We start from the raw sequence: 27502 nt of genomic DNA, 5'->3' as shown, positions 1-27502 counted from the left end.
ATATATATAATATATATAGGTCATTCCCAAAAAGTGTACATTTCACATTTTTGAAATGAAAAATTCAAAGTTGAATTTTAAAAATAAAATTGATCTCAAATTATAGCCAATGACTCAAAGTTTAATAATTCATAAATATTTTTCACTTTTCTTTTGTAATATTTTATTTTTGGGGTTTTGTGACTTAAAGACATGGATTTTGGTTACTCTGTTACAGAAACAAATATCGCTGTAAAAAATATATCTGCTATTTTTATCGTTTAAAATCAACCTAATTCTTACCCATATGTTTAAAAAAAAGGCAGTTATAAATGTTTTGAATTTTTTTTTGTTTTGATGGTTTTCATGATTTTTTCTAAATAGTGCATAGAAAAGTTCATTTTACATGTATATTTAACTGCTTAAAATCAAAACTTTTCATTTCTGATAGACCAGTGGTTCTCAACTTTTTTGGAAACCTCGGCTCGTTGAATCCAATTTCTATGAGTCTACTGCCCGGTCTGGAATAGCTTACTCGTTCATAAGTTAATAATTAATAAACAACCAATGACCTTTTGATTGAGAGCTAATTAATTAATTAAAAGCTCATTTAATCAATTAATTAAACCCCTCTTTAATTGAATAATAAATTTAAACCCTTTTAATTATTTGATTAATTAATTAAAACCCATTTAATGAATTGAATCCATTATCTTATTTTTTACATTTTACATTTACATTTTTTTTTTTTGGTAATGTATTAATAACGTGCAGACAAACAAACGAAGCGTTTCTTCAGCAACTGTAGTAAACATTCTCATTGCTTAGGCACCGTAACCTGGGTACTGAGGCTGTTTGAACTCCCCAATATATTTTATGACGTGGCAGAGCCACCAATAATCAATATACAATGCAACGATCTACCCCCATCTCCTGCATAAGGGCTTGAGCCCGTATATATGGGACAAAGGACAACTTTCTGCCCCCTCAATGTTTTCTTTATTTCAGCACCTCTACCTCATTAAAAGATTGAATTGGTCATACATAAATCAATCTAAATATCTTAATATTCAATTTTATAGAATAATTTTGCATAGTGTGTAAAAATATGAAGTTTTTATTCATAGTGGGCAATAGAATATTTGTTGCTGACATTGACGCAGCACTTATTTATTAGCACTATTTTAATAACTTAATTAGTGATATATTTTACGATCAAACTTTGTATTTAATCTCAGCTAGAAAGAAGGTAATGATATAAAATAAAAATGTAGATATTGCAACTCACCATAAAAAAAGTCCACTGAAGAGCAGAAAATTGTTCAGTTTTGGGCTAAACACTCTTTACGGTATATTCACGATAGATGCTTTTGTTAAATTGTGTAACTTGATAAATTTCAAACTTTGTACTCTAAACAAACTTTTCTCTATTTTTGAACAAAAATTTAGATTTGTGAACTTATCCACACTGGAAAGGAAACCAAAACGAAAACCCTCGCAACGTAATTCACTGTGTTTTTGCAAAGAAAACAGTATTCGAGTTATCACCAGTAGTCATGTGCACCTTTATGACCAATTCAAAACATACTATTTTCTGTATGCAGCAGGTGTTTCAGTGACATTTGTCACTGACATTTGCCACGCATACGTAAAATACTTTGTTTGTTTCTAAGAACACATACTAAATCGTTATAATGACTGCTAGAGGTTTTTACCACTGACTGTAAATAACGGGTCCAATGGTCGAACACGGTTTTTTATAAAATATTTCCCGGAAATTCCTAATCACTCACAATTATTCCCGTTTGAGGTTATGAGGCTTTATCATTGGCGAGTAGCACAGATGTTTTTCCAGTCTCCAAGGAATGTAGGATACAGAGTTTTTCCATGGCATTATTCGGACATTTTCTGTGGTGCCGACAATAGCAAACCGTGAACATGCAAACAACAGGGTCATCTGGCTGTCAACAGAGAGCCCTGAAGTATATTTTCGAGGGAAAAGCACGGAGAGTATGGAAAAACGCTCCCAACCTCTGCTGTATTGTTTGGGTCTCACGAAGACGGGTACTCAAAAATACGAAAAGAAAAAAAAAGAATTAAAAATACTAGTTTCGAGGGGAGGGAAGACCAGAGACGTGTTTCCATTTCTTTGGGTCTAGCAACAAAACGAAGGATTTTCAGTGTGATAAGGGGAAGAGGGATCCTATAATTACGGCTGGAAGCCTTTGTTCTGGAACTCTAGAGGAGGGTTTTTCATCTTTCCCCTTGTATGATTTTTAGACTGAAACATTAAAATAATATGTACCATAATAGTTAACTAAACCAATTAGTTATTCTTGGAAATGCTTTGAAAAATGAAAGGGTAATGAATATATTCTCGCAGCCCGGTAAGATTGATGTCACGGCCCGGTGGCTGAGAAACACTGTGATAGGCAATGGGTTGATAATTTGCAATTAAATATATTAGTTTGAAGTGTTCTTTGATTTTTTTTGTCTGTGAACTGCAAAAATGCTTTTTGTAACAGTGGACAAACCTGCTTAACTGAGAGGAAGATATTTCAAATATTCTAAATAGGCTATGTAAATATACTTTTATTTTCTCAGCAGTTATATGAAAAATGTGAAAGGTGTTGCAGAGACTCCTCTATAACCTTTGAAAAACATTCACACCATGAGGAAATTCAAAACATACATGCCCCTCATAGTTTGAATTTTTGTTCTGGTAAAATTTTTAAATCTGGTCAAAGTGGGCACTGAATTCATTCAACTATATATTCTATCATCGGGATGATAGAAAATATATATATTTTCTTTTACTTCAAATTTTTTTGTGAAATATTGAATAGTAAATTGGTGTTATAAATCTCTTGTTTATGCCTCGTACAGAGTGATCCAGAGTGGAGTGGGAGTAAAGCCTGGAAACAAAAATAATAGTCGGCCTCCCTTATTCGTGGTTTCTATATTCATGTTTTTTTTTTCTTTATTGGAATTTTTTTTCGTATCATACAAATTGTCATTCATATGTTTTGTTTACAAAATTTGAGTTGTGCATGTGTAGGATGACTTATTTTTGGATGACTTGCTAATGCCATTACTGTCATCACTAGAGCCATGGCAGTTCTTATGAAAGAAATAGTCACCTCAGGTTGGATTAACCTTTGGCTACAATGTGCCCTCCAGGACACAACTAGTTCTACAGAGCCAACTGAAGAGATTATAAAAGACATTGTCACGTTAGCAAAACAGGTGGGTGGAGAAGGGTTCAATGATATGGATATAGAAGTCGAACAGCTAAGTAATAGCGATTCAGAGGCATTGACCGAGGAGGAATTAATGCAGCTGACTGCTCCTGAAAACTAAGCGGTACAAGATGAAGATCAAGATAGAGAAGTGAAAGACAAGTTCATCATGAGTAACATAGCAAAAGGGCTTTGCAAGTCAAATCAGCAATTAATTATTTTCATGACATAGATCCCTCCATGTTATGTTTTTCACTTGTAGAAAAATTGGTAGAGGAAGCCTTGTCAACACACTCCAACATACTTGATGATGTGGAGAAAAGAAGAAACGGTGAACAGAAATCACAAATATCTTTCAGAAAACATCGCCAACGATTGCTGCACCCTCCCTCCCTCTTTTACATTCCCTTCTACCCTCTGTGTCACCCTGCTTTTCTCATGATGTTAGATACAAAAAATAACCTATGGTTTTTCGGTTATTCGCGAATTTCCCATATTTGCACCCACCCCCAGAACGTAACCCAAGCGAATATGGGGGTGGGGGGGGGGTGCTACTGTATAGGAAAATAATGATTCTGTCCCATAAGATACAGCCTTGACTCATACTGAAATGCCCCTTTTGACACATCTTCCTGGATTTGTGCCTGAGTGATTTTGATGATCTGTACTACTTAACCTTGGTATTTAACTGAAAAATAACATGATAGAGAATGTTGTAAGGGTTTTAAATTGAGGTGTAACACATAAAATTTACCTTAAAACTTAAAACTTAAAATCTCTTGATTTCTATATTAGTTTGAAGTGTTCTTTTATTTTCTTTTTTGTCTAAACTGCAAAAAATGCTTCTTTGTAACAGTGCTTAACTGCTTTTAACTTTAAAATTTCTGATTTAAATTAAGAAAACTTTAAATCATAGTTTCCGTTCTGTTGTGTGTTTGCGTTTTTGGGACAAGTAACAGAGTGGACAAATAAGCATAAATTATTATTTTATCATTAAAAATTTAAATGATAAAATCTTGTAGATGAAGTAGTGCAATAGACCTCTGGTCGCAGTGCTAGATTCTATGGAACCACCCACCCATAAGTCCAAGTATATAGATGGGAAAAAAAACCAGTTATGATAATGATGTAAGAGAATGGACATTCCACAGTGAGAAATCTGAGCATGATCCACATGATGAGAAATCCAGTGAGTACTGAAGACATAACATGAGTCTTAAGTAATTTTTTAAAAGTTAAATCCAAATGTTTAAGTCCAAAATCAAACAGTAAAATTAAACCTTTCAATGAGCTCAAAAGTGTTATCCTTATCACATTTAATCTGGAATGAAAATATATTTCCCAAATGGGGGGGGGGCGCAACAGAGTGGACATTTTACGATGGGAAAAATTTCGGGACACAAACAAAAAATAGTTCTTCATGAGAAAACTTTTTTTTCAATATTTATTTTCATTTTTATTCATCTATGGCACACATATGAAACTTGATTCTGAGTTTTATGAAAAAAAATTTCAGATTTACACCATCTCTTTGTTTAACACTTTCTCAGACTGGGACAGTAAGATTTTAAGGGTTTGCTACAAACAATAGTTTTAAAAGAAAATTTGATACCACCTGAAATAATTAAGAAACATCATCTGAGACAGAATTCAATGAAGAACTAGAAAAAAATTAAAATTACTACAAGAATACTTCAAAATTTTGTAAAAAATAGTGTGTCTGAAATGATTTGTAGGTCTATTTTTTTTTTTTTTTGGGAATGACCAAATTTTACTTTAATTTTTTTCTTGTGAAAGTATACTTGTAAAGTAAAAAATTAAAGTGAAAATTTACGTTAGAAGTAAAAAATTAAAGGGAAAATTTACATTACAAGTACAAATTTTACTTGTAAAATATAAAACTTGAATATACATGGTTTTTTAAAACATGGTGTATAAAAACCAAAGGAAAGGTTCTGATATTTTTTTGATATATTTAAGTTCACTATAAGTTAGATGCGCAATCTATCTTTCCCTTTGCAAAGTTGCAAATTATAATTAATATATTTTTTAATTGTAATAAATTGGTGTTTAAAAATAAAACATTGTAATATGTAAAAAAGTAAGTCTCGTCATTATATATATATTTTTTTGGGTCCTTCAGAAACAACTCCCCGTGTTCCACAGAGTATGCCACGAGTCGTCATTATATTATACATCTATTTTATTCAAAACATCATCCAAAAGCATTAATTTATATTTTTGACATTTTAAATCAGTTTTTGACAGTTTAAACAAGTTTTTGGTGCTTGTCACATCAAAAACCGGTTTTATCAAAAACCCAACCCTAGTTTGAACCATGTTTGTTTTCTGCATCTCTTGATTTTTTTTCCATCGTATTAACTGCATTGAGAAGGCTCAAGTTTAGTACTTGCTTTCCTATTATACTATAGCTTTGAAATGAGAGGCTGCAAAATTTAATTTTTTAATTTAATAGAAATGTAAGTAGAACCATGAGGTGTTTTTATATTTCTCAATCTTGTGTGCAAGAGTGAAATAAAGCAGCACAAAAAGTTAAAGAATGTTAGAATTTTTAGTCGTGTTTACCCGATAAAGTTTATATCTGAAATGAAATTTCATTTGCAACTTTTCATTTTTTCAGCAATATTTACAGCAATTGACAGTTTGCTTATTTAATTTCTTTGCTGACATTTTTTTAAATTTGATTTATGATTGGATAATTTTTTTGTAATTGGGTTTGTAATAACCTCTGAATTATGTTTTTGCCCTTTGTCAATTTCAGAGCTCCAAAGCTGGTGGGAGGTGCCAGCTATTGCTTACTTCTGTCATGTATTTCAAACAGCACTTGATTTGTTCCCCTTTGAAATCGAAGTAAGTTATTCATTCAGTTATTTATTAATAATTATAATAGTCAATTTTCTGTATATGAGAATAAACTGGCTTATTAGGTAATTTCTTCCAGTCCTGCCTGTTTCTTCTATACATTAATGGGGGAGGGGAATCGATAAGTAGATATATAAAAGCTGCTTGAAATAAATGTTTATTCTCTATTGGAAATATTGTATTGCTTCTAGGAATTGGAAGCTGCTTTCTTACCTGAGCTTTGTGATGATATTACATTCACCCCTTGTGCTACCATAGAGCAGTTGATTATTCGACTTCTTGAGGGTTGTGCTTCAAAAACCAAACCAAAGTGAGTCTATCTTTCTTTTGATATATAACTATTTAATAATTTTGCAGGTTAATGATATAATAGAAGACTGAAAGAGCTTCACACAAACTATGCAATTTGTAAAAAATGTTTTTCAGATGCAATTATCCAGAAAGTGGTAAATACAGTCACTGATTGATTTACGAACCGGATAAGTTCTGAACTTTATTTATAGGTTGAAATCGCATCAATTTGCTAATTTGAAATCGGAAAAACAGAACAGCCCCCATTCAAAATGGAATGTTCAACCTAAGTTGAGGAAAAATGTTGAAAAGAATATTTGTATTATATATAATGCAGGTTCAGTTACAAAAAGATTTTGTATTGTATTTTAATTATTATTTTTTAAATCTGTACAATAGGTATAATAGAGACCTTTAAATCGGTATGTCTGTTTTTTTTTCATTATAAATTTTTTCATAAAATAGGCTGTATTTTCATCTACTTCTTTAAATATCTGAAAGCCTTCATTAGAGTTTTACCTAAATTTTTCACGAAAAGTATTTTTGAGCTCATGAACTCCATTGTTCTCTTTCTTTTCTCTCAGAAAACTTAAGAGATTTCTAAACTCATTTCAAGTCTTCATTAGTTTACTCTTTTTCAGTAGTGTCAATGAGTCGGTTCATGTCCCAATTTTCAGATCCCGAATTCAACTCATTTATACCATGTTCACTACTTTCTTCAAATTAACTTGATTCCTCAAGTCCTAAAATTAATTTACTGATCTTTCGAGTACTTTTTCCCTGATATTTTTCATACTTTGTCTGTCACTTCCTCTTACCCAGGTGTTAAGTTTAAGTTTTGAATGAAATTCACTACAACTATTTTTCTATAATGCTTGTTTATTACTCTGTTGCTTCTATAGCCATCTTAAAGGTGTTCTGCAGGTGTTTTTGTTATATATGTTCACCAAATTTTTATTTTGTCAGTCACTAAATGAAAATGTCTTAATATAGCTAACCTTAATTCGTATACACAGTATTCTTAGCATTGCTTATTCAATCCCTATGCTTTGTTTCATTACATCCACCCTTTTTTAGATATTATTCATACTGCAAACATGTTCATTATTAGAGTTTTAATTTACCAAACATTTTGAGACCTTAGGAAGTCAGGAACAGTAAATAATATTTCCCAAGAATTACTGAGAATTCCAAAATTATATTTCTTATTTAGTTTTTGTAGATTATTTAGAATAACAAGCGTGGAGTGGACTACTGGATCAAAAATTTTGTCCACTACACAGTATTAGTTTTCTAGTAAATTTGTAGCTGAAAAAATGCTTCAGCCTATGGAGACCCATGAATTGATTAACCATGAAATTGTATCAAGACAATTGAGGAACTTGGTTAGAGAGCAATGTAATCTCTTGCAAAGGGATCTTGAGACCTTCCAACAAATTTCATAAATTGATTTTTTTAACACTCAGTCAGATGTAATATTTCAAACCCTGTAATAATTAAATGAGTGTATGAGACTGTATCTCTGTAATATAATGCAACTCAATCATGTGATTCCAGACATATTGGTAATCTTGAATTTCGGCAGGGGATTGAGACCAGACACTACTAAATACTACTGTGAAATATACTACTTTAGGATTTGAAAATTATAACTTGATGCAAGTTCAATTTAGGATAAATGTATGAAAAATAATCAAATTCTGCATGAATATAAATGTTGAAAGAGGTCAATTTTTATGTTCATTGCAATACCATGAGTCTCAAACATGCATGAACATGTGTTTTTTGTAGTTATGAAAACTGGCTGGAGATCTTACTTAAAAAATTTAAAGCAAGTGGAGGCAGGGAAGAGTTATCTTCAGCTATTTCAAGCACATTATTCTCAGATTGGACTCTGAGAACTAAAGTTGAAGTTCTTTTTTCTACTTGTGAACTGCGTCTTGATTATTCAAATGTGGATCAGGTAAGAAGTTTAAATGTTTATCATTTGTATCTCTCTCTTACTCTGACATTAAAATTAGCAGATGGTTTCATCTATCTATTATTGAGAATTCATATAATCAGTACTGAACACAGCTGTTACATTGGATAGGGAATTTATCTTTATTATTACACATTGGGTTATACATTATTATTATACTCTAAATGAGTACAACAGAAGTGACATTAGGGAAGTTGAGTTATTGCTAGATCACAAATGAAATGGCATACTTATTTAATAACATGTTGAGGTAAATTGAGAAGCGATCCATACTTAGAATAAGACAACCTTAAATATTTTATATGGGCATTTTATAATATATTATCACATATGTAGTTATTAGTTTTTATAATTGCATTTTTAATTGGGTTGCTGTATTTTAGTAATATATATAACATTAATATTTGTTATGGGAATTTTTTTTTCAGCCACCATGTTGGGCATTTTGCCTGTTAGAGCTTTGTATTTTGACTTCATCATACAAAAAAATTATTTCAAAAAACAAATATTGGACAAGTGTAATAATGAAAATTACAGTATACAGTCGAATCCCGTTTTAACGAATACCGTTATAGTGAAAATCTCGTTTTAACGAACACTTTTTAATCCCCCAAATAAGTTAACATAGGAACAATGCTAGGTAACCTGGAATTCCTTTATAATGAAATTTTGTTTTAACGAAGTGATTCCTCCGGTCTCTTGGTGTTCATTATAACAGGATTCGACTGTATAAGCAGAAAATATTGAAATCTTAGCTACCTAAATACTAGATCAGCATCCCTCCTAAGTAGTTGAGATAAAATTTTTAGGGAAGTATTTCCCTGGCTGTGTTTGTGTGATTATAATTAAATTGTGTCCAATTCTTGATTTGAAAATGAGTTTACCATCTAAGTAAGGGCCTCCTCACATGGGATACTGAAGTTTTATGACTAATAGGAGACTTGATATCCAGAGGATCAAACACATATATTTCTCTATAGAGGCTCTCACACAAGAATATTGGCAACAAAGTCAGTCACTGGCAACATCGCATGCTAGTCGAACCCAACAAAAGTAACAAGACTCTTGAAATATCTCTTCTTTTTTTTTCTTTTTTTTTTTGCGCAAGGAGTGACCCGAAGCTGAATTTTTTAACAAGATAAGCACAGTTATATTTTGTCATAACTTGTATTTTCTATAGAATATTCTCTGATGTAACCCTAACAAAACCAGGCAATAATTGGCAAAAATGGAAAAATAAAATTTGAAAACTATTACATTATGAACGTGTTATGTAATTATCAATCATTAGAAGTATAATTTTGATATACTGTTCCCAACTAAATATTTTCTTCCATAATTTTATTAATATTATTGAATTCAATCAATAATATTAGTAGTATCAATTGTGGGAGCTTTTCGTGTAAGTGGTGCGTATTTTGAGCAAAACTTTTTAAGCATGGTTTTGAACAACTTCATTATCCTATACCATAGCTGCCAAGTCTCCCGAATTTTTCGGGAATCTCCCGAATTTTAGCTTCATCGCTCGACCTCCCGAAAAGTTCTTAAATCTCCCGAATTTTTACGAAAATCACAAAAATCCCTAATTGTCCCTACAAATTCCCTACTTTATTAAAAAAAATCTCCGCCTATGAAAACAATCCCTAAGGAATTTCTTGTGGGGCATGAAGCCTCTTTTTTTTCCCTTTCGAAATGACGTCACACGTCGTAAATGGAGAAATTCCCTTTTTAAGGAAGTTTTACAAACCCTCTGATGGTAACAAGAAAGTTGTTTGTCTTATCGTGCAGGGAAATGGCTTAGCAGCCAATAGTCCTGGATAATAATGGAAGATTATAGTGACGCGCATGTGATCAAAATTTCTTTTGTTGAAGTTATAACAAAGCATGAATACTGATAAGCAAAAATATATTTAATCAATTTTAAAGATACTTATTTCGATGAATTTCCTTTCATCAAACGTTCCAGAAGAGGGCCGACTTTTCCTTTTTGTACAAGTAGTGTTACGGATAGCCGTTACGGACATAAACATCGGTCATGGAAAGAAAAAAAAAACATCAAGCGTCACAAAAAGTCAGTGTTCTTCAAAAATTGACGGTGTGTTCCTTCATCTTCCGATGATTTTGGGGTCATTCGCGGCGCAGAATGTTTGTTCGCAGCGTTTCTGATTGAACAATATTTATTTTTACATCATTGAAGTTTTGGCCTCCAATTTCACTTGTTTTTTGCCTAGGAATTTTATTCCCAAGGGTTTAACTTCCATGCGTGTAAAATCCCTATTTTAATTTGACTTCAGTTTTTGAGTAGGGATTTTATTCCCTACGCTTTAACTTTTATGTTTGGAAAATCCCTATTTTATTTGGAAAAATCCCTATTGTATTTATTAGGGAGTGGTTTTAGCATAAAATACGGGTTTGCGCGAAATCTCCCGAATTTTAATTTTCAAAAGTTGGCAGCTATGCTATACTACAATAATGGAAAAATGTTACATGCCAAAAAGAAACCTTTGCTTTTCATTCTCAGTTGTCGTTTTAGTGCATAAACAAATTCAGCAGCGTTTAAACAAAAAAGAACAAAAAAAATTGACAAAAATCTTAAAATAAAGGTTGAAAATTAAAATACTGTGAGCTTAATCAATGATGATCTATTTGCATATTACGTAATACTTAGGAATGCGACTTTGTGGCTTTTCAATTTCATTGACCCTTATTTAAATTAATGAAGTGTGTGTGAGAGAGAGAGAGAGAGAGAGAGAGAGAGAGGCAAGGAGAATATTCTTCACCAGTGTTTCCAGAAGTGCGCAATATCACCCCTTGGTAGGCAATGGAATGGTCCTGGATGGCGGTAGAATCTACGAGTATAACACAGGATCCTATGGGATCGCTTGAGTTGGGGGATGAGAGAAAAAAATTTCTGAAGGGTGTGATGGAACAAAAAGTTTGGGAAACTATGATGTTCTATACTTTTACTTCAGTGATACAACTCATATCAATTTGTGTTGTTGGGTTTCATTAAGAAAAGACACGTGCAAACATTTATTAAAAAATTGTACAAGCAACTTGCTTGACAAAAATGGTTTTTACTGCAGTTTTTTCCACTGTAACAAAAACTTGCCAGTCCTGCTCAAATCCCTCTTGAACAAAATGTGTGTAATATAAATATGCACACATATTCACATGCACACACATGCTTGTGGGAGTTATATGGGGAAACCATATCCCTCCAAGATAAACAGTTATAGCATAGTTAGAGCTTAAAAATAAATAAAGCTTCATCTTATAGAACTACAACTCCCTCCAAATAATGGATATTTAAAACATGAATTTCACTTACCTTAAGGATTATTAGCAGTCACTCATCAAAGCTCACAGGTAATCAGCTGATTTGTTTAGATAAGAAGCAATAAACTTTGCAATAAACCCAATTATAATATATGAACTTCATCACTACTAGAATCACTAAACTTTTTTTTTCCTATTCTGGTTCATAATGTACAGGGAGATAAGGGAGGTGAACTAAACACTGCATATTTTTCACTCACTTTTCTGGGCTTCAAGATTTTCTTTTTAGTAGCGCAGTGCGAGGGAGAAGGCTAACTCAAGTGTTCAAGTCAACTCAACTCTCAGATTGAGGCTACATGAGTTAGATTCGAGTATTTCCATGTGAGGCTCTAATTTACTTATTCGGATATAAATTTATTTTTGACGAAATGCACTCATTTGAGCATGCTGGTCTTTATAAGTCCGCAATGAACCTGAAAATTGTGGTTTTTGTCCTGAATAATTTTTGTACGGTTTGTTTTTGTATGCCTTTGCTTATTAGTTCACAGGACAGATTAAATATTTCAAAAGATAAACAAATTTGTGGCGATTGCTCATTTATTGCTCTTTAGTAATAATGATCATGTAAATTACAATCCGTTTTTTCTTTATAGTGCATGGAAAGTGATGCTATGAGGGTTCAACCTGTTGGTGAGGATAGTAAGAGTAATGTGTATTGGTATTTCTTTGGTCTGCGCCTATACAAAGAAGATTCTAGAAAATTTAATGAGCTTATTAACAAAAGGTGAAATGTCCATGTTATTTGTTTGATTAAATTTCAGTGTGTGAGCATTTTTTGGTGCTGTACAATGCAGTGTAACTCCTGTATCTTGAAGTTTAAAGGGTGAAAAAAATTTAAAGACTGTTTTCAAGAAATATTCATTAAAACCAAAAATATAACCAAAATGGCAAAAAACTAAAGTATATGCTACATAATACCTACTCAAAATACCTTCAAAATATGGAGTTTTAATGAGATAGGTTCTACTGAAGCATATTAAATTATTGCTCACACAAAAAAAACGTCTTGGCAAATTGATTCACCTTGGTTCGTTATTCCAGTGGTTTTTAACTTTTCTACTTTGCTATTCAATTTCAGTTTACATTCTCACACCATACGGGAATTTCAGTTCATGTACTTAGTTATAAAATCAATGGGTTATAAAATTATATTCTATAACTTGTGTTACTAAGATTTTTTTTCTTGTGCCTTTGAATATAACCCTTGAACACTCTTGCTAACTTGACAAATACAAGGAAATAACTTGACCTGACAAACAGGTCACTTCGGCCCACTGCAAGTGCTCGTAGGTGCATAATCCTGGCTTATACAAAAGAAATGTTATGTAACTTATTAAAAATGGAATACAATTGTGAGGCCCACAATATGTTGATTTGAGTGTGTACTTAATTTAAGTTTTACCGAATTATTTTATTTTCACATCTATCCATTGCACCCTAACATTTTTATAGCTTTTATGTAGAGGTGTAAAATTCTCAAAAATAATCTTTCGGAGAATATTCTCATTGAGGACTACTATTATATCTACTATATTCTGCTAGGACTACTATTATAAATAACTTCAGAATATTATAAGTTCTTGATGAGAATATTCTCCTCTTATTTATAATATAGTTACATATAATATCCTTGAGAATATTCTCTGGATGGACTACTTTTATAAATTACTGGGAAATATTCTTATAGAAAATAAGAATTATTCTGAAGTTATTAATAAAATAGTCCTTCCAGACAATATTCTTCAGTTACTGAAATCTTTCCAGAGAGTATTATCAAGAATATATGTAATAACATGTATTATAATAAATAATCTCGATAAATAACTTGAGAAGAATAATAATTATTATTTCTGTATAATAATTATTATTTTTGATAAGAATATTCTCTAGTAATTTATAATAGTCTTTTGAGAGAATATTCGTCTCTCTTCCCGTCAAGACGATGTGTATATTGAAGTTTGTAGACCACAATATTGAAGTTTGTAGACCACAATATTAAAGTTTGTAAGCAAGAAATTTCTTTTGTTGTGAACTTTTTTCTGAAAATTTATCTAATTTTGGAATAATTTTTTAATGTTTTAATTTAATGGTTTCTAAAATCTTTATAACCAAAATTTAAAACCTCTCATCATGACCTGGAGAATATTCTCGAATATTCTCGAACTAAAAGTTGTCATTGGGGAGTGATTATACCAAAAATTGTTTTGTTTTAAATGTTTCAGGCAATGAAAACTGATTTATATTTCATAATATTAACAAAATTAGTAAAAAAATTTAAATTATTTAAAAGAAAAATTAATATTCTCAATTATTCTCCAATTTTTACATCCAGGAGAATATTCTCATTCTCCGAGAATATTCTCACCTCACATCTCTACTTTGATACTTACTTAATTAAAAAAAAAATTCTTTCATGGAAGCAGTTAATTTTTTTCTTGAAGGTGTCCAAGCTTCTGAACTTAATTCAGAAAAAAATTCATTGGGTTCAGTGTTTATGCTATAAATTTATTTTTATAAAATTAATAATTTTTAAGGAGAAATTTTTTTTTTCAAGTTTCTATAAACACAAATGCATTCATTCTGAAAAGTGTAATCTAAATGAGCTTTCATTAAAATAATGCATTTATATGTAAAAAACTATCAGAGAAATAATATTTCTGTGCATAGTATGTATGTCTGGCATATTCTTTAGAAAACAACATATTCTGGGATCATTCAAATATAAATGAAACTGTTTGGAAATGACGGTTTTTGAATAATTAACTGTCAACTTTTATTATCAATATATGGTGGTCATTGTTGTTTATTATGGAACATTAAAAAGTTGTTTTAAATTTTTTTGAGTTATAGAAATGGTTTGTTCAATTTAGGAAATCATTGAATATTGGGTTTTGTAAAAATTGTTTATTTAATATATTTTTTAGTGGTAGGAATTCTATGAAAATCGAACCAAGTAGAAAAGCCATGAAAAAGAAAAAAAATAGAGCAAAAAGTAAAGTTAATGGAGCTCATGCTGATATTGAAAGGTAAGTTTTATTGAATGAAATGAAATACAGGTATTCCTCATTTTATGCGATTTTGCTATGTGATTTATTAAAGTTAATTTTAGAAATTGCAACATTCAAAATTTAGTCTGTAGTTTCATTTAATCCTGAAAATGGGCTTCCAAATTAGAAATATGACATAATTAAAATGACAAAATTTGTTGATGTTGATGAGACAAATATGGAAGAAACACTCAAATCCATCTCGCCAGATCTCGCCAATGAACATTGGTAACACATCAATAGTGGCATTAGAATTTTGATCGAAAACGATCCTAACAAATCAAGAATTGCCATATTTGCAAGGGATATTCAGAATTCCCTAGTTTTGTTTCTAAAGTTTTTGTAAAGAAAAAAAGAATGCTGTTCCTCAGGTGAATCTTGACTGCTTTCATTAAAAATGTTATCAGCCTATCTATCATATCAGGCTCTTCAGGAAAAGGAAACATTCACACTCACAATTTAGAATCAGTATGAAGTAGTGAAGACAGAAGCAAAAAAGTATAAATTGAATTTTCTTTATATAGCCTAAATTGGCAAGATTGGTTTATAAGTTTGGATAATTAACTAATTCAATAAATTTTATTTTACTTCTAGAAGTTAAGTTTATTTTTTATCCTTCTGAGAAGAAAACCCCGTCCCTATCTTACCCATGTTAAATGTAGCTTACTTTACCTGATCATTTTGTCGAACCAATTAATCGTGTAAGGCAAGAGACACCTGTAATGTCAAATCAGTTTATAAGGTTGATAATAATAAAAAAAATTGTATTAAAAAAAAACCAAGCAGTGTTGATTTGAATATAAAGGGCATCCATGATTAAGAGACCCTATTTTAAAGTAGCCTATAGGCTACTTCATCAGAAAATTGTGAAATTTTGTGAAGGACTTAATGAAATGATGGGAATTAGTTTCAGGGGGGGAAAAATTAGTTGCACATGTCACCACCAGAGGGTGTTTTACTTCGAATACCTGTAGTAAACATGCAAATTTATGTGATGTCATGCAGCAGCTGTTATGAAACCTAGAAACATTCATGGAGACTTTCTCAATGTGTTTGCTGCTCACAATTTCTCCGCACATTCATCGATCAGTTGTGGAACATGCCATCTTGCGATTTCACATGGTATCAGAAAATAATGGCCACCATGTGCAACATGTTTTGTTGCAGTAACAATTGTAAAAGTGTTTCAATTGTTAAAATTGTAAAAGTGTTAAAATTGTAAACGTTTGCCTAAATGTGTCATTTCTTAATAAAATGCCCTCTGATGGCAACCTGTGCAACTAATTTCTCCCCCCCCCCTGAAAGAAATTCCCATCACTTCATGAAGACCTCCACAAAATTTCACAATTTTCTAGACTGGTTTCACCTGTAGGCTACTTTGAAGTAGGGTCTTTTAATTATGGACGCCCTGTATATACATACTCAAAAAATAAAAATCATGATAAACGTTTTCTTTAAAAAAGGTAAATACCATGACTTCTAGAAATTATAGTATTGTATACTTACCATGAAAATTAGTAAAAATTGTGTTCCCCATACAATGCTTTATCTGTTGTCAAAATAGTTACGTGCGAGAATTATTTTGCACATCAGAAATTGTGGGGTTAATACCGTACCTTGGTAGATGTAAAACCTCCTAGTATTGCAGTATAGTATTTTCCTAATGCAGCACTACAGATTTTCAAGTATGCAAAAAAACTTTTAAAAATAATTATATGTACTATTTTTAGCAACTTAGCATTTTATTTTCTTATTTTAGTGATGAGAGTAATAAAAATACACCTGGTGCATCTGGTTCATACCAATCATCAGGATGGCAAATAGTTTGCAAAACCAAAGAAGATTGGGATTCACTAATTTCATCTTTGAACAAGAGTCGTTCAGCCAAAGATAAAGAATTAGTAACAGCAATGGAGAAACTTTGTCTTCCTACTGTGTTAAAAGAAATTGCTAGACGGGTGAGTTCAAGTTTTGCGAACAGTTTTGTAGAGCAACTTGTTTTTTGTGAGAGTTTTCATTGTCATAAATATTTTAATATTTAAATCTTGTATTAAAATGCATCTCCATGTGTAAATATTATTGATCTTGGGAAAATGTGCTCTTTTCAGGAAGTGATGGTGAAGAAAAAATTAACTGAGTTAGCACCTAGACGTGCCTCTGCAAGGATAGACAAAGTGCGACAAGAAAGAAGAAAAGAGGTTTTAGATTTTTTTAAAATTAAATTTCTATCTCACAGGTGTAATTTTTTTTTTCGTGCATATTAATAATTGTAATGATACATTTTCTACATGCCAGTGAGTAGCTCAACACATTTCTCAGTCAGTGATGGGTTTATTTTGACCAGAAAACCTCAGATGGTCTTCCATCATCTAGCCATGTGTACACATACAACTCATCATTATTAGAGACTAGCTGATACCCGGCGACGTTGCCCGCCCCGTAAAAAATTTACGGGCTGCAAGTTCTTGAACTGAGTTTATATATATAATAACTGGCAAAATCCATTTGGGAACGTTATCAGTCCAGTGCTTGGGTCTACGGGAATTCTTCCATTGCCAAGTTTGATCAACTGATGTGAAAATGATAGCAGTGCTGAGTCATTTTGCAGTTGAACTCGCATGTTGGTGGATAATGATAATTTTTTAGCTTCGTGCCAGAGTGTTGATGTCCTAACAAACTCGAGGCGACCACCGATAGACAGAATCTTCACTTCCAACCCATCTCACTAATGGCAGTAAATTGCAATGTAGCGATATGGCCAGAGTTGGTGTTTGGTGAAGTAGAGTGCTGATGATTTGAGGCAAGCATTGAGTTCATCAGCTGGCGTAGAACATTTTTATTCCCTGTTTTATCGTTGTAGTTGTTAGTGACGTCAGATGTCCAGCTTCTGCAGCGAATATTATTCAAACTCCTTTTAAGCACTTTTTAAATTGAAACTATACCTCAACGATGATTGGTTGATGAGATAAAGGCCGCATTAGCACTTACAGGACACCCTGTATACATGCAAGCAAAAATATCTGACGCTTCCAGGGTTTTCTTCAATTACTGGGAGTGTTGGAAAAGAGCCAAACCATTATAAAGGAATAAACTGGAATGATGGCAGCGTTAAAGATGTGACAAACCACTGTAAAGACATATACACGTCTGAAACGCATTGTTGGGAACCACGGTAACCAAAGTAAACGTTCCGAAAGTAATTGTTGAGGCCCCAAAACCATTGTTGCCCGGCAGTTTTTCGCCCATTTCGGGCATTTGCCCAGCTCTGACGAACTTTTAAAGTAGCCTACGGTTCAATCCCGGACCTGTTTGGTATCTGGCGACGATCGGTCTAAAACTGTAGATTTGTATAAAGAGCATACATACATACATACATACTTTCACATTTATATATAAGATACGTAAATTTTGCAAAAAAAAATTAAAATCATAAATTTTGCATTTATTCGCAAAAAAATTCAGTTAAATTTCGTATTTGTTCACAAAAAATAAGAATTTTAAAAAATAAAATATATTTAAAAAAATAGCACATCATAGGGCCTTGGCTAAAATGATTTTTCTGAGGCCCCCTCCTCCTACCTTGCTAGAAATACTTACTCTCGATAATTTGAACCAGATCTCATTTTCATGAGGCCCTTCTGCACTTGAGGTTTCTGGGGGGTGCTCGGTTGGACCCATGCATTAAGACGACACTGGTTGGATGCCACGTGTAAAGTCAATTTATTTTAACTCTTTTCTGCTGCTGTGTCTTCAGCAGAATACTATGCCGTTCATCAATTCCAGCATACAGTAGAGTCTCGTTTATCCAACCTTCTGTATTATTCGACATCCCACAGCAAAAAAATTATCAAGCGCCAATTGTTGAGCTTTCAGAATTTCATATAAAGACAGAGTTGAGGCTCTAGAAACTGCAATTAAATGCATTGAACAACAAGAAGAAGCGACAGGAATTGACATAATGATGCTGCAAAGATGGCGAGATTTGGCAGCGAAGAAACAGCACTCGTCAGGAAAGCAGACTACGATCAAAATTTTTTAAAATCGTCACAGGACTGAACTTTTTTAAGTACTGTATTTAATTTCAAAATATTCTGTAACTGTAAGTTCATTTTCCCACTTAATTTTTTCTGTTGTTTTGCTGTAAACATGATTATTAGGTTTGTAATGTGCAAAATTATAACAGTTTGACGTTTAATAGGCTTTTCCTTAACACCTCCATATTATCTGATGTTCTGCCGGCCTGTTTATGTTGGATAAGCGACTCTACTGTACTCATTTGTCAATTTTTTTTTATAACAATGCCCTTTAAATTTGAACCCAAAAGATTTCAAATCTACTAACTTACTCCACAAAACATGTGCGAATGGAAAATTTGATTCTTTCGAATTGTCGATTAGCATAATTTTCCTACGGAACTCGGAAACGAAAGTCAACTGAACCCGCATTTCAGGAGCTAGAATTTCATTGACAATTAGACCATACCTACAGAGGGACATAGACTTGGTTGAAGGGGTGCAGAGAAGAGCTACGCGTGTCCTTATTGGCACACAGGGCTTGAGTTATGAAGAGAGACTTCATTTTTGAATATGTTTACATTGGATGAGCGCAGGTGTCGAAGAGATATGATCGAAGTGTTCAAAATTTTCAATGGGATGGATAGGATGGACCATGAACTTTTAGTACACCGCCAATCAACTGCTTTTACAAGGGGACACCAGTATCGATTGGTGAGGGACAATGCAAGGTTATGGTGTCGCAGGGAATTTTTCTCTAATAGGGTTGTTAATAAATGGAATAGCTTACCCCCGGAGGTAGTAAATTGTAGCACAATTGACACGTTTAAAAAGAAATACGATAAACATGTTGGGGTAAATCGAGAAGCTATCCATACTTAGAATAAGACAACCATAAGTATTCTTTATGGGCATTGTATAATATTTTATCATGTGTATATATTGTTTATAATTTGTGTTAATTGCATTTTTAATGGGGTTGCTGTATTTTTGAAACATGACATCCATATTTTTATGGGCATCTTTTTATCAGCCACCTCGTTGGGCATTTTGCCTGTTGTGGCGTTGTATTTGTGTAAAACTTATTTTTAAGAAACGTATGCCGGAGTAATCGTCTTCATATTTATTGAGAAAAGCAGCAATTATATGATATTAGCTCAGATGAATGACACCTTTGAACCACGAATTCTGCATGCATCGGGAAGAATTTTGCTGCCAGTAAATAGCCTACTTATACAGTGATGCTTTTTTCTTTTTGGTAGCTTAAATACGCACTGCTCATTTTTCTTGAGTGCAAAAAAAGTAATCTCCGTATTGGTCACATTAAAATTTTTGCATTTATTCATCAAAATTGGTAAATTTTGTATTTATTGCATTTATTTCATGAATTTCATATTTATCACAGTTATTTTGTGAATACGAAATTTACGTATCCCTAATCATTATAGAGCACCATCATGGTGGTTTATTCATACATATAAGGGGGTTGAAGTCAAAGTGGTGTAGGTCAATTAATCCTCATCTTGGTTTTACAAGAACTGTTGCCATAGGATCTCATGTTAAAAATTTAGTGATTTCACGATCTGGTAGAAACTATTTTGAAGCTGTCTTTTTCAATTTTTTTGTTTCAACATTTTAGCACTTCTAGATTGCATTTCTGGACTTCGGTCAGAATTGTTGAAAATGTGACTTGCACTGCTCTGACTTAAATCCCTTCATATCATGTGAATTTAATTCTGTTTTTTTTAAAGATAATGGTATAAGCTGGTGTTATATCATGTAAAATTGGGCTAATAATTTTTTTTTCTGATTTCAACCTATTTGTAGGCTGCTGCTGCTGAGCAAGAGAAATTGAGAAAACAAGAAGAGGAGCAAATTAGACGCGAGAAATCTGAATTAGAAAAGAAGAAGCGTGACAGTGAAATGAGAGCAAAAAGAGCTGCTGAAAGAGAAAAGGCTATTGAAGGTTAATATATTAATAACATGAATTTTAAAAAATTTCAGACATTTAAATTTTAACATGCATAAATGAAAATTTATGAAAATTCATAAATTTTCATTTATGCATTTCTTATGAAAGTTATGAAAACCAGGATTTATATGTAACATAAATCTGTATACAAGGGTGAGTCAAAAACTTAACTGCATTCACCGGAAAAACTAAAATATTGAACTTGTGACACCATATATAATTATACACTGAGCTTAATTTTACAAGTTTTTTGTACAGACTTTATTTTTAGTGGCAAAACCAGTGTTATTGCAAATATGCTGCATAATTTTTGGCCCATTTGCTTTGGTGTTTTTGTTTTTAAACCAATTTTTGGGGCTTGCGGCACTTACACTTATGCAAAACCCATGCTTATTTCTGTTTTTTTAAAATACAATCTCTAAGAAATTGACCATGAACATTGTGATATAATATCAAAGTATCAAGCAGTTCAAGTATTGAACTATTCAGAATTCTTTGCGAGAATGAAGCAACTATTTTCTAACATATATTTTTTATAGAATACAATTAATAATAATAAAAAAATATATGTATATATATATATATATAGGAATTACATGAAAATTAAGCTTTCTTAAAACATGCACTTTACAAAGGTGCACTTAGCATATCTTTAGCTCTTATGTCAAGCTTTCAAATGTATTTTTTTTGACACAGTCTTACACCAAGAAATATGGAAAAAATACCTGAGCTGCAGTTGTTTGATTGTTTTGCCCTGGATTTTTTCTCTGTACTTAGTCATTTGAGCACTGCTGGAAATTCAGTTCCAAACATCTTCATTTCAAAATATGGGGAAAATGTAACAGCACCAACAGGAACTTCAAACAAGCACAACTCTGATAACATAAATACATTAAGGGCATGTAATGATTCATTAGAAACTATGCAGAGGAATGTGTATGAGGTGCATGCATGGTTAAGTAGTAGTAGTAGTACAGTTCAAAATTTGTTTTCATTGATTTTTTTCATTACTTTTTAATGCACTTAATGAATGGTAAATTTAAATTTGTCAAGATTGGTGAGTATCTTGCAAATGTGACCAATTAAGCACAATCTTGTCTGATATTTTTGGGAATTAAAATTGGTGAGATGTCAGTTTTCTGATCGAATAATTTGGAGCTTAAAAATCTGCTTGAGGCTGTCATAAACAATATGGGTCAAATATTTTCATAGACATGGAATGTGCTATTGATATCATATGTTAATTTTTGATTTAATTAATTACCATGAAGTTTTTGTAAAGATTTATTGTAGTATAGAAATTGTGTTTTTCTATTTTATATTTTGATTTGCTGTAACTATTTTTTTGCATTTTGGATGCCTGCATCAGTTGTGTTGACAAATGGCAAGTTCTTTTTTCATTGGGTTAAACATATGGAAATTAAAAGTCTAGACTACTTAGTACACATTTCTTTGCAGAATTTCTAACAAATCCATTCATGCCATAATGCATGTTCTGGGTGTATGTGTGACCCTAATGTATCTATGTTGCAAGAGTTGTACTTGTTATGTGTTCTTGCTGATGCAAAAATATAACTTAAGTCTAGACTGTAGGGAGGGAGTTTGAATTTTAGTAGTGAAGTTTGTATGAACTTTGCTATACAAGATTTTATATAGTTTTTTAGTCTTTACTTTTTTACCCCACAAGACCTGGGTTTGTTACTATGAGATAAAAACATTGTTTGCCGATATTCCCCCCAATGCAGACGTCCAAAATGTAAGACAACAATGCCCATAGCAAATTTAACTGGAATTTTTTCAGAAGGAATAGGAAAATTTGTGTGTCCCAATGATGTTTTCAGGAACTTAGTAATTATGTAGAGAAGTAGTAATAGTATGCATAACATGTCTATAAAAACGCTTGAATATGCAGTGGAAAAACATTCAAATATATAACACAAATATGTGCAAAAAGAATACAGAAAAAAAAGTTTGATATTGCATGTATGTATAGATTATTATTATTTTTACAGAAAGGGCAAAACGTGCAAAGCTTCGTGAATTGCGAGTTCAAGATGATGATCTGTTTGATTCTTCAGGGTCTTTTAAAAAGCAAAACTTTGGTTCAGAGTGTGAGAACTCTTCTGAAGCTGAAATGTCTGAAGATGAAGCAAACACATCTGAAGATGAAGCAAACGTGTCTGAAGAAGAGGCAAAAGTGCCTGCAGTTCAAGCAAAAATATCTGAAGATCAATCAAACAAAATTGACCTTTACATTAACAGAGAATTAAAAAATCCATTAAATTACCAATATGATAAACAAAGTTCAAGTGGAAGTGTTGGTGTAAAGGATCGCAAATTCACATATTCTCAATATGGCAAACATGCTAACAATACATCTCAAAGAAACACTTCAAAATTTTCATCAGTAACTATATCGAAATCTGCAGCAGAACCATGTGCGATTACGAGTGTTTTGCTAACACCTGATGCTGCAAAAAAAGTTACAGAAAATCCATTTTCTTTGAGGAAATTTACTCAAGTTCCCTCATTTCAGCAACGAAAACTGAATAATTCTCTTGATAATTCGGCTAATCCGGTGTCTGTAATTAGACATGCTTCCAAAAGCATTCCTGAGAGAAGCTTTGTAAAGAATTTATCAACAAGCTGTATAGTTAGTACAATGCCACTAAATACATCTACCCCAGCAGCAGCTTCTGTTTTTACAGTGGGAACTCGTGCGATGCCAGTGCGAACAGTAAATTCTGGGGCAGCATCTTTGCGTGTAGTACAACCTTGCACTGTGTCAACATTTTCAGCTAGACCAAATGCTGTGCCAACCTCTGTTGTTATGCATAGTAAAATGGCAATGCCAGCTACAAGTCCAAATACGGTATTAGTGCAGACTTATAGAGCTGGAATTGCACCAGTTCAAGTGTCCAATTTGGGCCCTATTTCTATATCTACAAATAAACCGGGCATGGTTGCTCAGTTAACTGTACCTTCTGTAGTATCTTCACCTGTGCAAACAGTCCATATACCTTCAATATCTTCTGTAAAACCAATGACAGTTACGGTTCCTGTTGTAAATACTCTTCCTATGTCGGGTCAAAAACTTCTTGGTTGCATTCAAAGAACTCCTGCAACACTAAATGCTTGTAATAACAACAGTTCACTTGCTGTTAGTGGAATTGTGTCTTCTCAGAAACCCACATTTGTGACGCTTCCAACAAACAATGGAATTATTCAGCAAAACTGCATTGTGAGACCACAAGGGCACCTTGAAGTGCAAAATCTCAGGTATGAACATCATTATTCTATTTTCAAAATTCTGTAGGAACCTTACAAAGTCCTATTATACTTTGTATCAAGTTTTAAAGTGCAGTAGTGTCAAACAGTAGATTATGCTCGGACTGGTGCACTTTCGTTTTACCCATACCACTTTGTGCTTTTTTTGGCTTGTCAAATTTTCTTCAAATTTATGCCTCTTGTTTACAGTAAATTATTTTCTTTGTGTAATGTCCATTTTTTTTAACAAGATGTGCGGAAAGGAGCAAGCCGAAATATACCATTTTGGTGTCGAAGATGTGTGGTTTGGTTATAATAGAAGAGTACCCTCAGCCCTTCTGTATTTGCTGAAAAAACTCTGCTTATGTCTGAGTACTCAACTATAAGAATGAATATTTTAGAAAGTATATGTATATATCTTATATTGCAGTTCTTTTTTTTTTGTCGTGCAAATACGAGCCGATCTCCCCATTAAAAAGTCTCGCTGCAGAGAGCAACAAGCCTACAATGGTAAAATCTTCAAACATTACACACCACTCATAATTAGAAAAATATGTGGTAGATGGCAGCACTATAACAAGCATTACACAGAAACGAGCTTCCCGCTAGATTCACAACACTGACACGCACATTCCAACATGTACCAATTCGTTAGAAGTTCCACAGAGAAATATTGACGAGGTACATGTGTGGTTTAGTAGTTCTTTTTTTGTCAGCTGAAAAGTTAGGTTTTCTGCAGTTTTTTCAACTTTAAGGTACAATGCAAGCCAGTCTGCAATGTAAGAGAATGCGAGAATTTGAAAAAGTCTCTCTGCCAGAAGGACCCAGGCACACCTTCAGCATCATATTTACATAACATGAAAATTTACCCTTTACCAAGCATTTACCATCTTCACTTTAAAATTTGAGACACAGATGGCAGCATGAGAAGAATAAAAAACGAGCATAATTCTGGCAACTTAAATAAACTAGGAACCACACATACAACTCAGAACACATATTCTGTATGTGCCACTTTAGAAATTCTACAGAGGAATATGCAGGAGGTGCATGTATGGTTAAGTAGTAGGTTTTTTCATAAGGTTTGGTTAAATAATAAAACTTCTTGATGTTTTCCTCAAAGCAATCTTTCTGTTGCGAACTAGATTTAGAATAGCAATATGATGCTGATAATAGAAATAGCATTAATTGCATAGCTGCAAAGTCTCCTGAATTTTCCGAGGAATTTTAAAATTTCAACTCTTATCTCCCAGAATCAGGGTTTGAACAAAATCAAAAAAAATCTGATTTTTTTTGATTTAAATCACTTTTTTTGGATTAAAATTAACTGACTGCTTATTAATTGAAACAAATCTTGCTAGTTATTAAGAATGACCTAAGTGCTTTTTTCTTCCAATTTCTTAAATTTAATTCAGCATTAATGAATAAACTACAAACTAACTACAAGCAAAACATATGTACAATAAAAATCTGCGTTTATATGCCATGAAAGGTTGTTGGGCCCCAAATTAATTTCATGGATTAGCATGTTTTTGTAGAGAAAGTGCTTTTATTCTTGAGAGTCCCCTCTATATTAAAGTGAATGCGTGGTGGCAATTCATTGTCATGCATATGGTACAGGTTTTTCCATTCACTCGATGTACAACCAAACAGCTATTCAGCATCAACTAAACAAAAAACAAATTCTATATTGACAAGATTGTTTCTTGCATAATTGGTTGATTTGTTTCTGACTTGCATGATGTTGTTTAATAGTTTACACATTTTTATTCTTTCGCAGATCTAATAAGTTTGGGTAAAAAAACAAACTCCAAATTTTAATACGAAAAGTAAAGCTGAAAGCTGAGAGATATTTATACATCTATTATTTTGAATCGGCAATTAAAACATAGAATTCAAGGCTTTATACAATTATCCCTCTGTTTTTTAATCAGGGGAACCCTAGTGCTAATAGTAATGCATTGAAAATACTTCATGCAGTTATATCTGAGTTTAGCTCTCTATATTTTTCTGTAATTTTTTCCATGTACAAAATCTAGAAATTATATAGAGCAGCTTTCTTTCTGCACTGTATCTAGGGATTAGGTTCTAATCTATATTTAACCCTAAAGATCTTCTGTACCTCTTTTAATATTGAACACACATATCAATCACATGCATACCATCCCAGGTTACCTTTACTTCAATATCATTGCTGTTACGTAAAGAAAAACAAAATTTAATTTTTGTGATTTAAATCAAAGATTTTTAAAAAATCAAGTGATTTAAATCGGCGTACCCTGCCCGGAATCTCTAAAGTTTTTAAATCTGTGTGATTATTCACCTATGGCTTCTCGGCTTTGATGTTGGTTTTTGGTGGTAGTTTTATAAATAGTTGCTAATGTGCAAAAATCCTTCTAATTGGTACATACAAGTATCTGATTTGTGCGATGAACTTAGGAGCCATAATGTGGCTTTAGTTTGAAATTGAAAATCACTATTTTGGGTGAGCATTAATATCTAGCTTACCAAGGTGCAGGAATAGTGGCTAGCAACAGTGATATGGATAAACTTGTTCAAAAGAAACCCTTTAATTTTTTAATTTAAGAGTTTTAAATTTTTAAATCTGCACAGACTTTATCGTATGAATTGCATAATTTAGTCTGGTTAATTTTTACCATGCAGAAAAACTAGTTCTACTTATTTGTCCAAACTTATTGGAAATTCATGTATTTCAGTAAATGTTTTTTGAATGCCTTCATTGTTCTATAATAACTCAAGCTTACTCAAAATGATATGCAATAAAAATACCCGTAATAGTCACTCAAGAAAACACAAAGGAGTTCTTTTTTCTTAAAAATTTCCCAGGGGTTGCTCTGCAATGTACATCAGTTTTCAGTTCATGTACTGAATGTATTTTGTTTTGGGAGGAGTATCATGTATGAGAGGGGACTGTATTATACGATTATACAGGGTTCATAGCTAATAGCTGGCATTGAAAATTACTGGGAAACCGTTGGTCCTAGAGTAATACTTCCAATTAAGAAATATATCCAAATAATGTGCAGATCTCAGATAAATCATTCATATTGCAAGGCGTTGTATAGTTATCAAGATAAAAATAATTAACTTTTATGTGGTCATCCTGTGCTAAAAAAGTCAGAAATTGTTGCACTGTTTCTCCAGAGGAAAAGAAAACCCTTTTTTTGTAAGTGTCGCTGAGATATTTGAATTTCAAAATAGGAAAATTGAGAAAAATCATCATAAATGTGGGTAAAACCATTTAGGCTGTTTTTTTGCAGAATGTTCTTTGAGTGCATTCTGGCTTCTTTATTCATTCAGATTGTTTCATTTAGTTCTTCTGCACTGTCAAATAGACCTTTAGTAAAATAGGTAAAAAAAAATTTTGTAAATAGGTAAGTAAAATAGACCTTTTTGTTGGTATGCCACATGTTCATTGGCATATGCAAAGAGGTGGTGGGGTTTGGGGTTCTAACCCCCCTCAAGCCGAG

At 32.5% G+C, this 27502-nt stretch overlaps 1 protein-coding gene across 1 annotated transcript in view; it reads left to right on the top strand.

Annotated features, from left to right (window-relative positions):
- The window catches only part of LOC149086419 (uncharacterized), a 45583-nt gene that overhangs the window by 4150 nt on the left and 13931 nt on the right, over positions 1–27502 (top strand). The window contains exons 2-10 of the mRNA XM_089255528.1: positions 6001–6089; positions 6293–6411; positions 8184–8355; positions 12306–12436; positions 14637–14738; positions 16519–16717; positions 16868–16957; positions 20600–20738; positions 22757–24023. Of these exons, the coding sequence (XP_089111654.1) occupies positions 6001–6089; positions 6293–6411; positions 8184–8355; positions 12306–12436; positions 14637–14738; positions 16519–16717; positions 16868–16957; positions 20600–20738; positions 22757–24023 (2308 nt within the window). The remainder of the gene's footprint in view (positions 1–6000; positions 6090–6292; positions 6412–8183; positions 8356–12305; positions 12437–14636; positions 14739–16518; positions 16718–16867; positions 16958–20599; positions 20739–22756; positions 24024–27502) is intronic.

The sequence above is a fragment of the Pholcus phalangioides genome, unplaced genomic scaffold, assembly GCF_987345545.1.
Source record: "Pholcus phalangioides strain wild (caught in Gottingen) unplaced genomic scaffold, Ppha-v1.0 ptg000004l_1, whole genome shotgun sequence".
Taxonomy (NCBI): Eukaryota; Metazoa; Arthropoda; class Arachnida; order Araneae; family Pholcidae; genus Pholcus; species Pholcus phalangioides.
The sequence above is the reverse complement of the archived record's forward strand: the minus strand, read 5'-3'. Positions and strand labels throughout refer to the sequence as shown.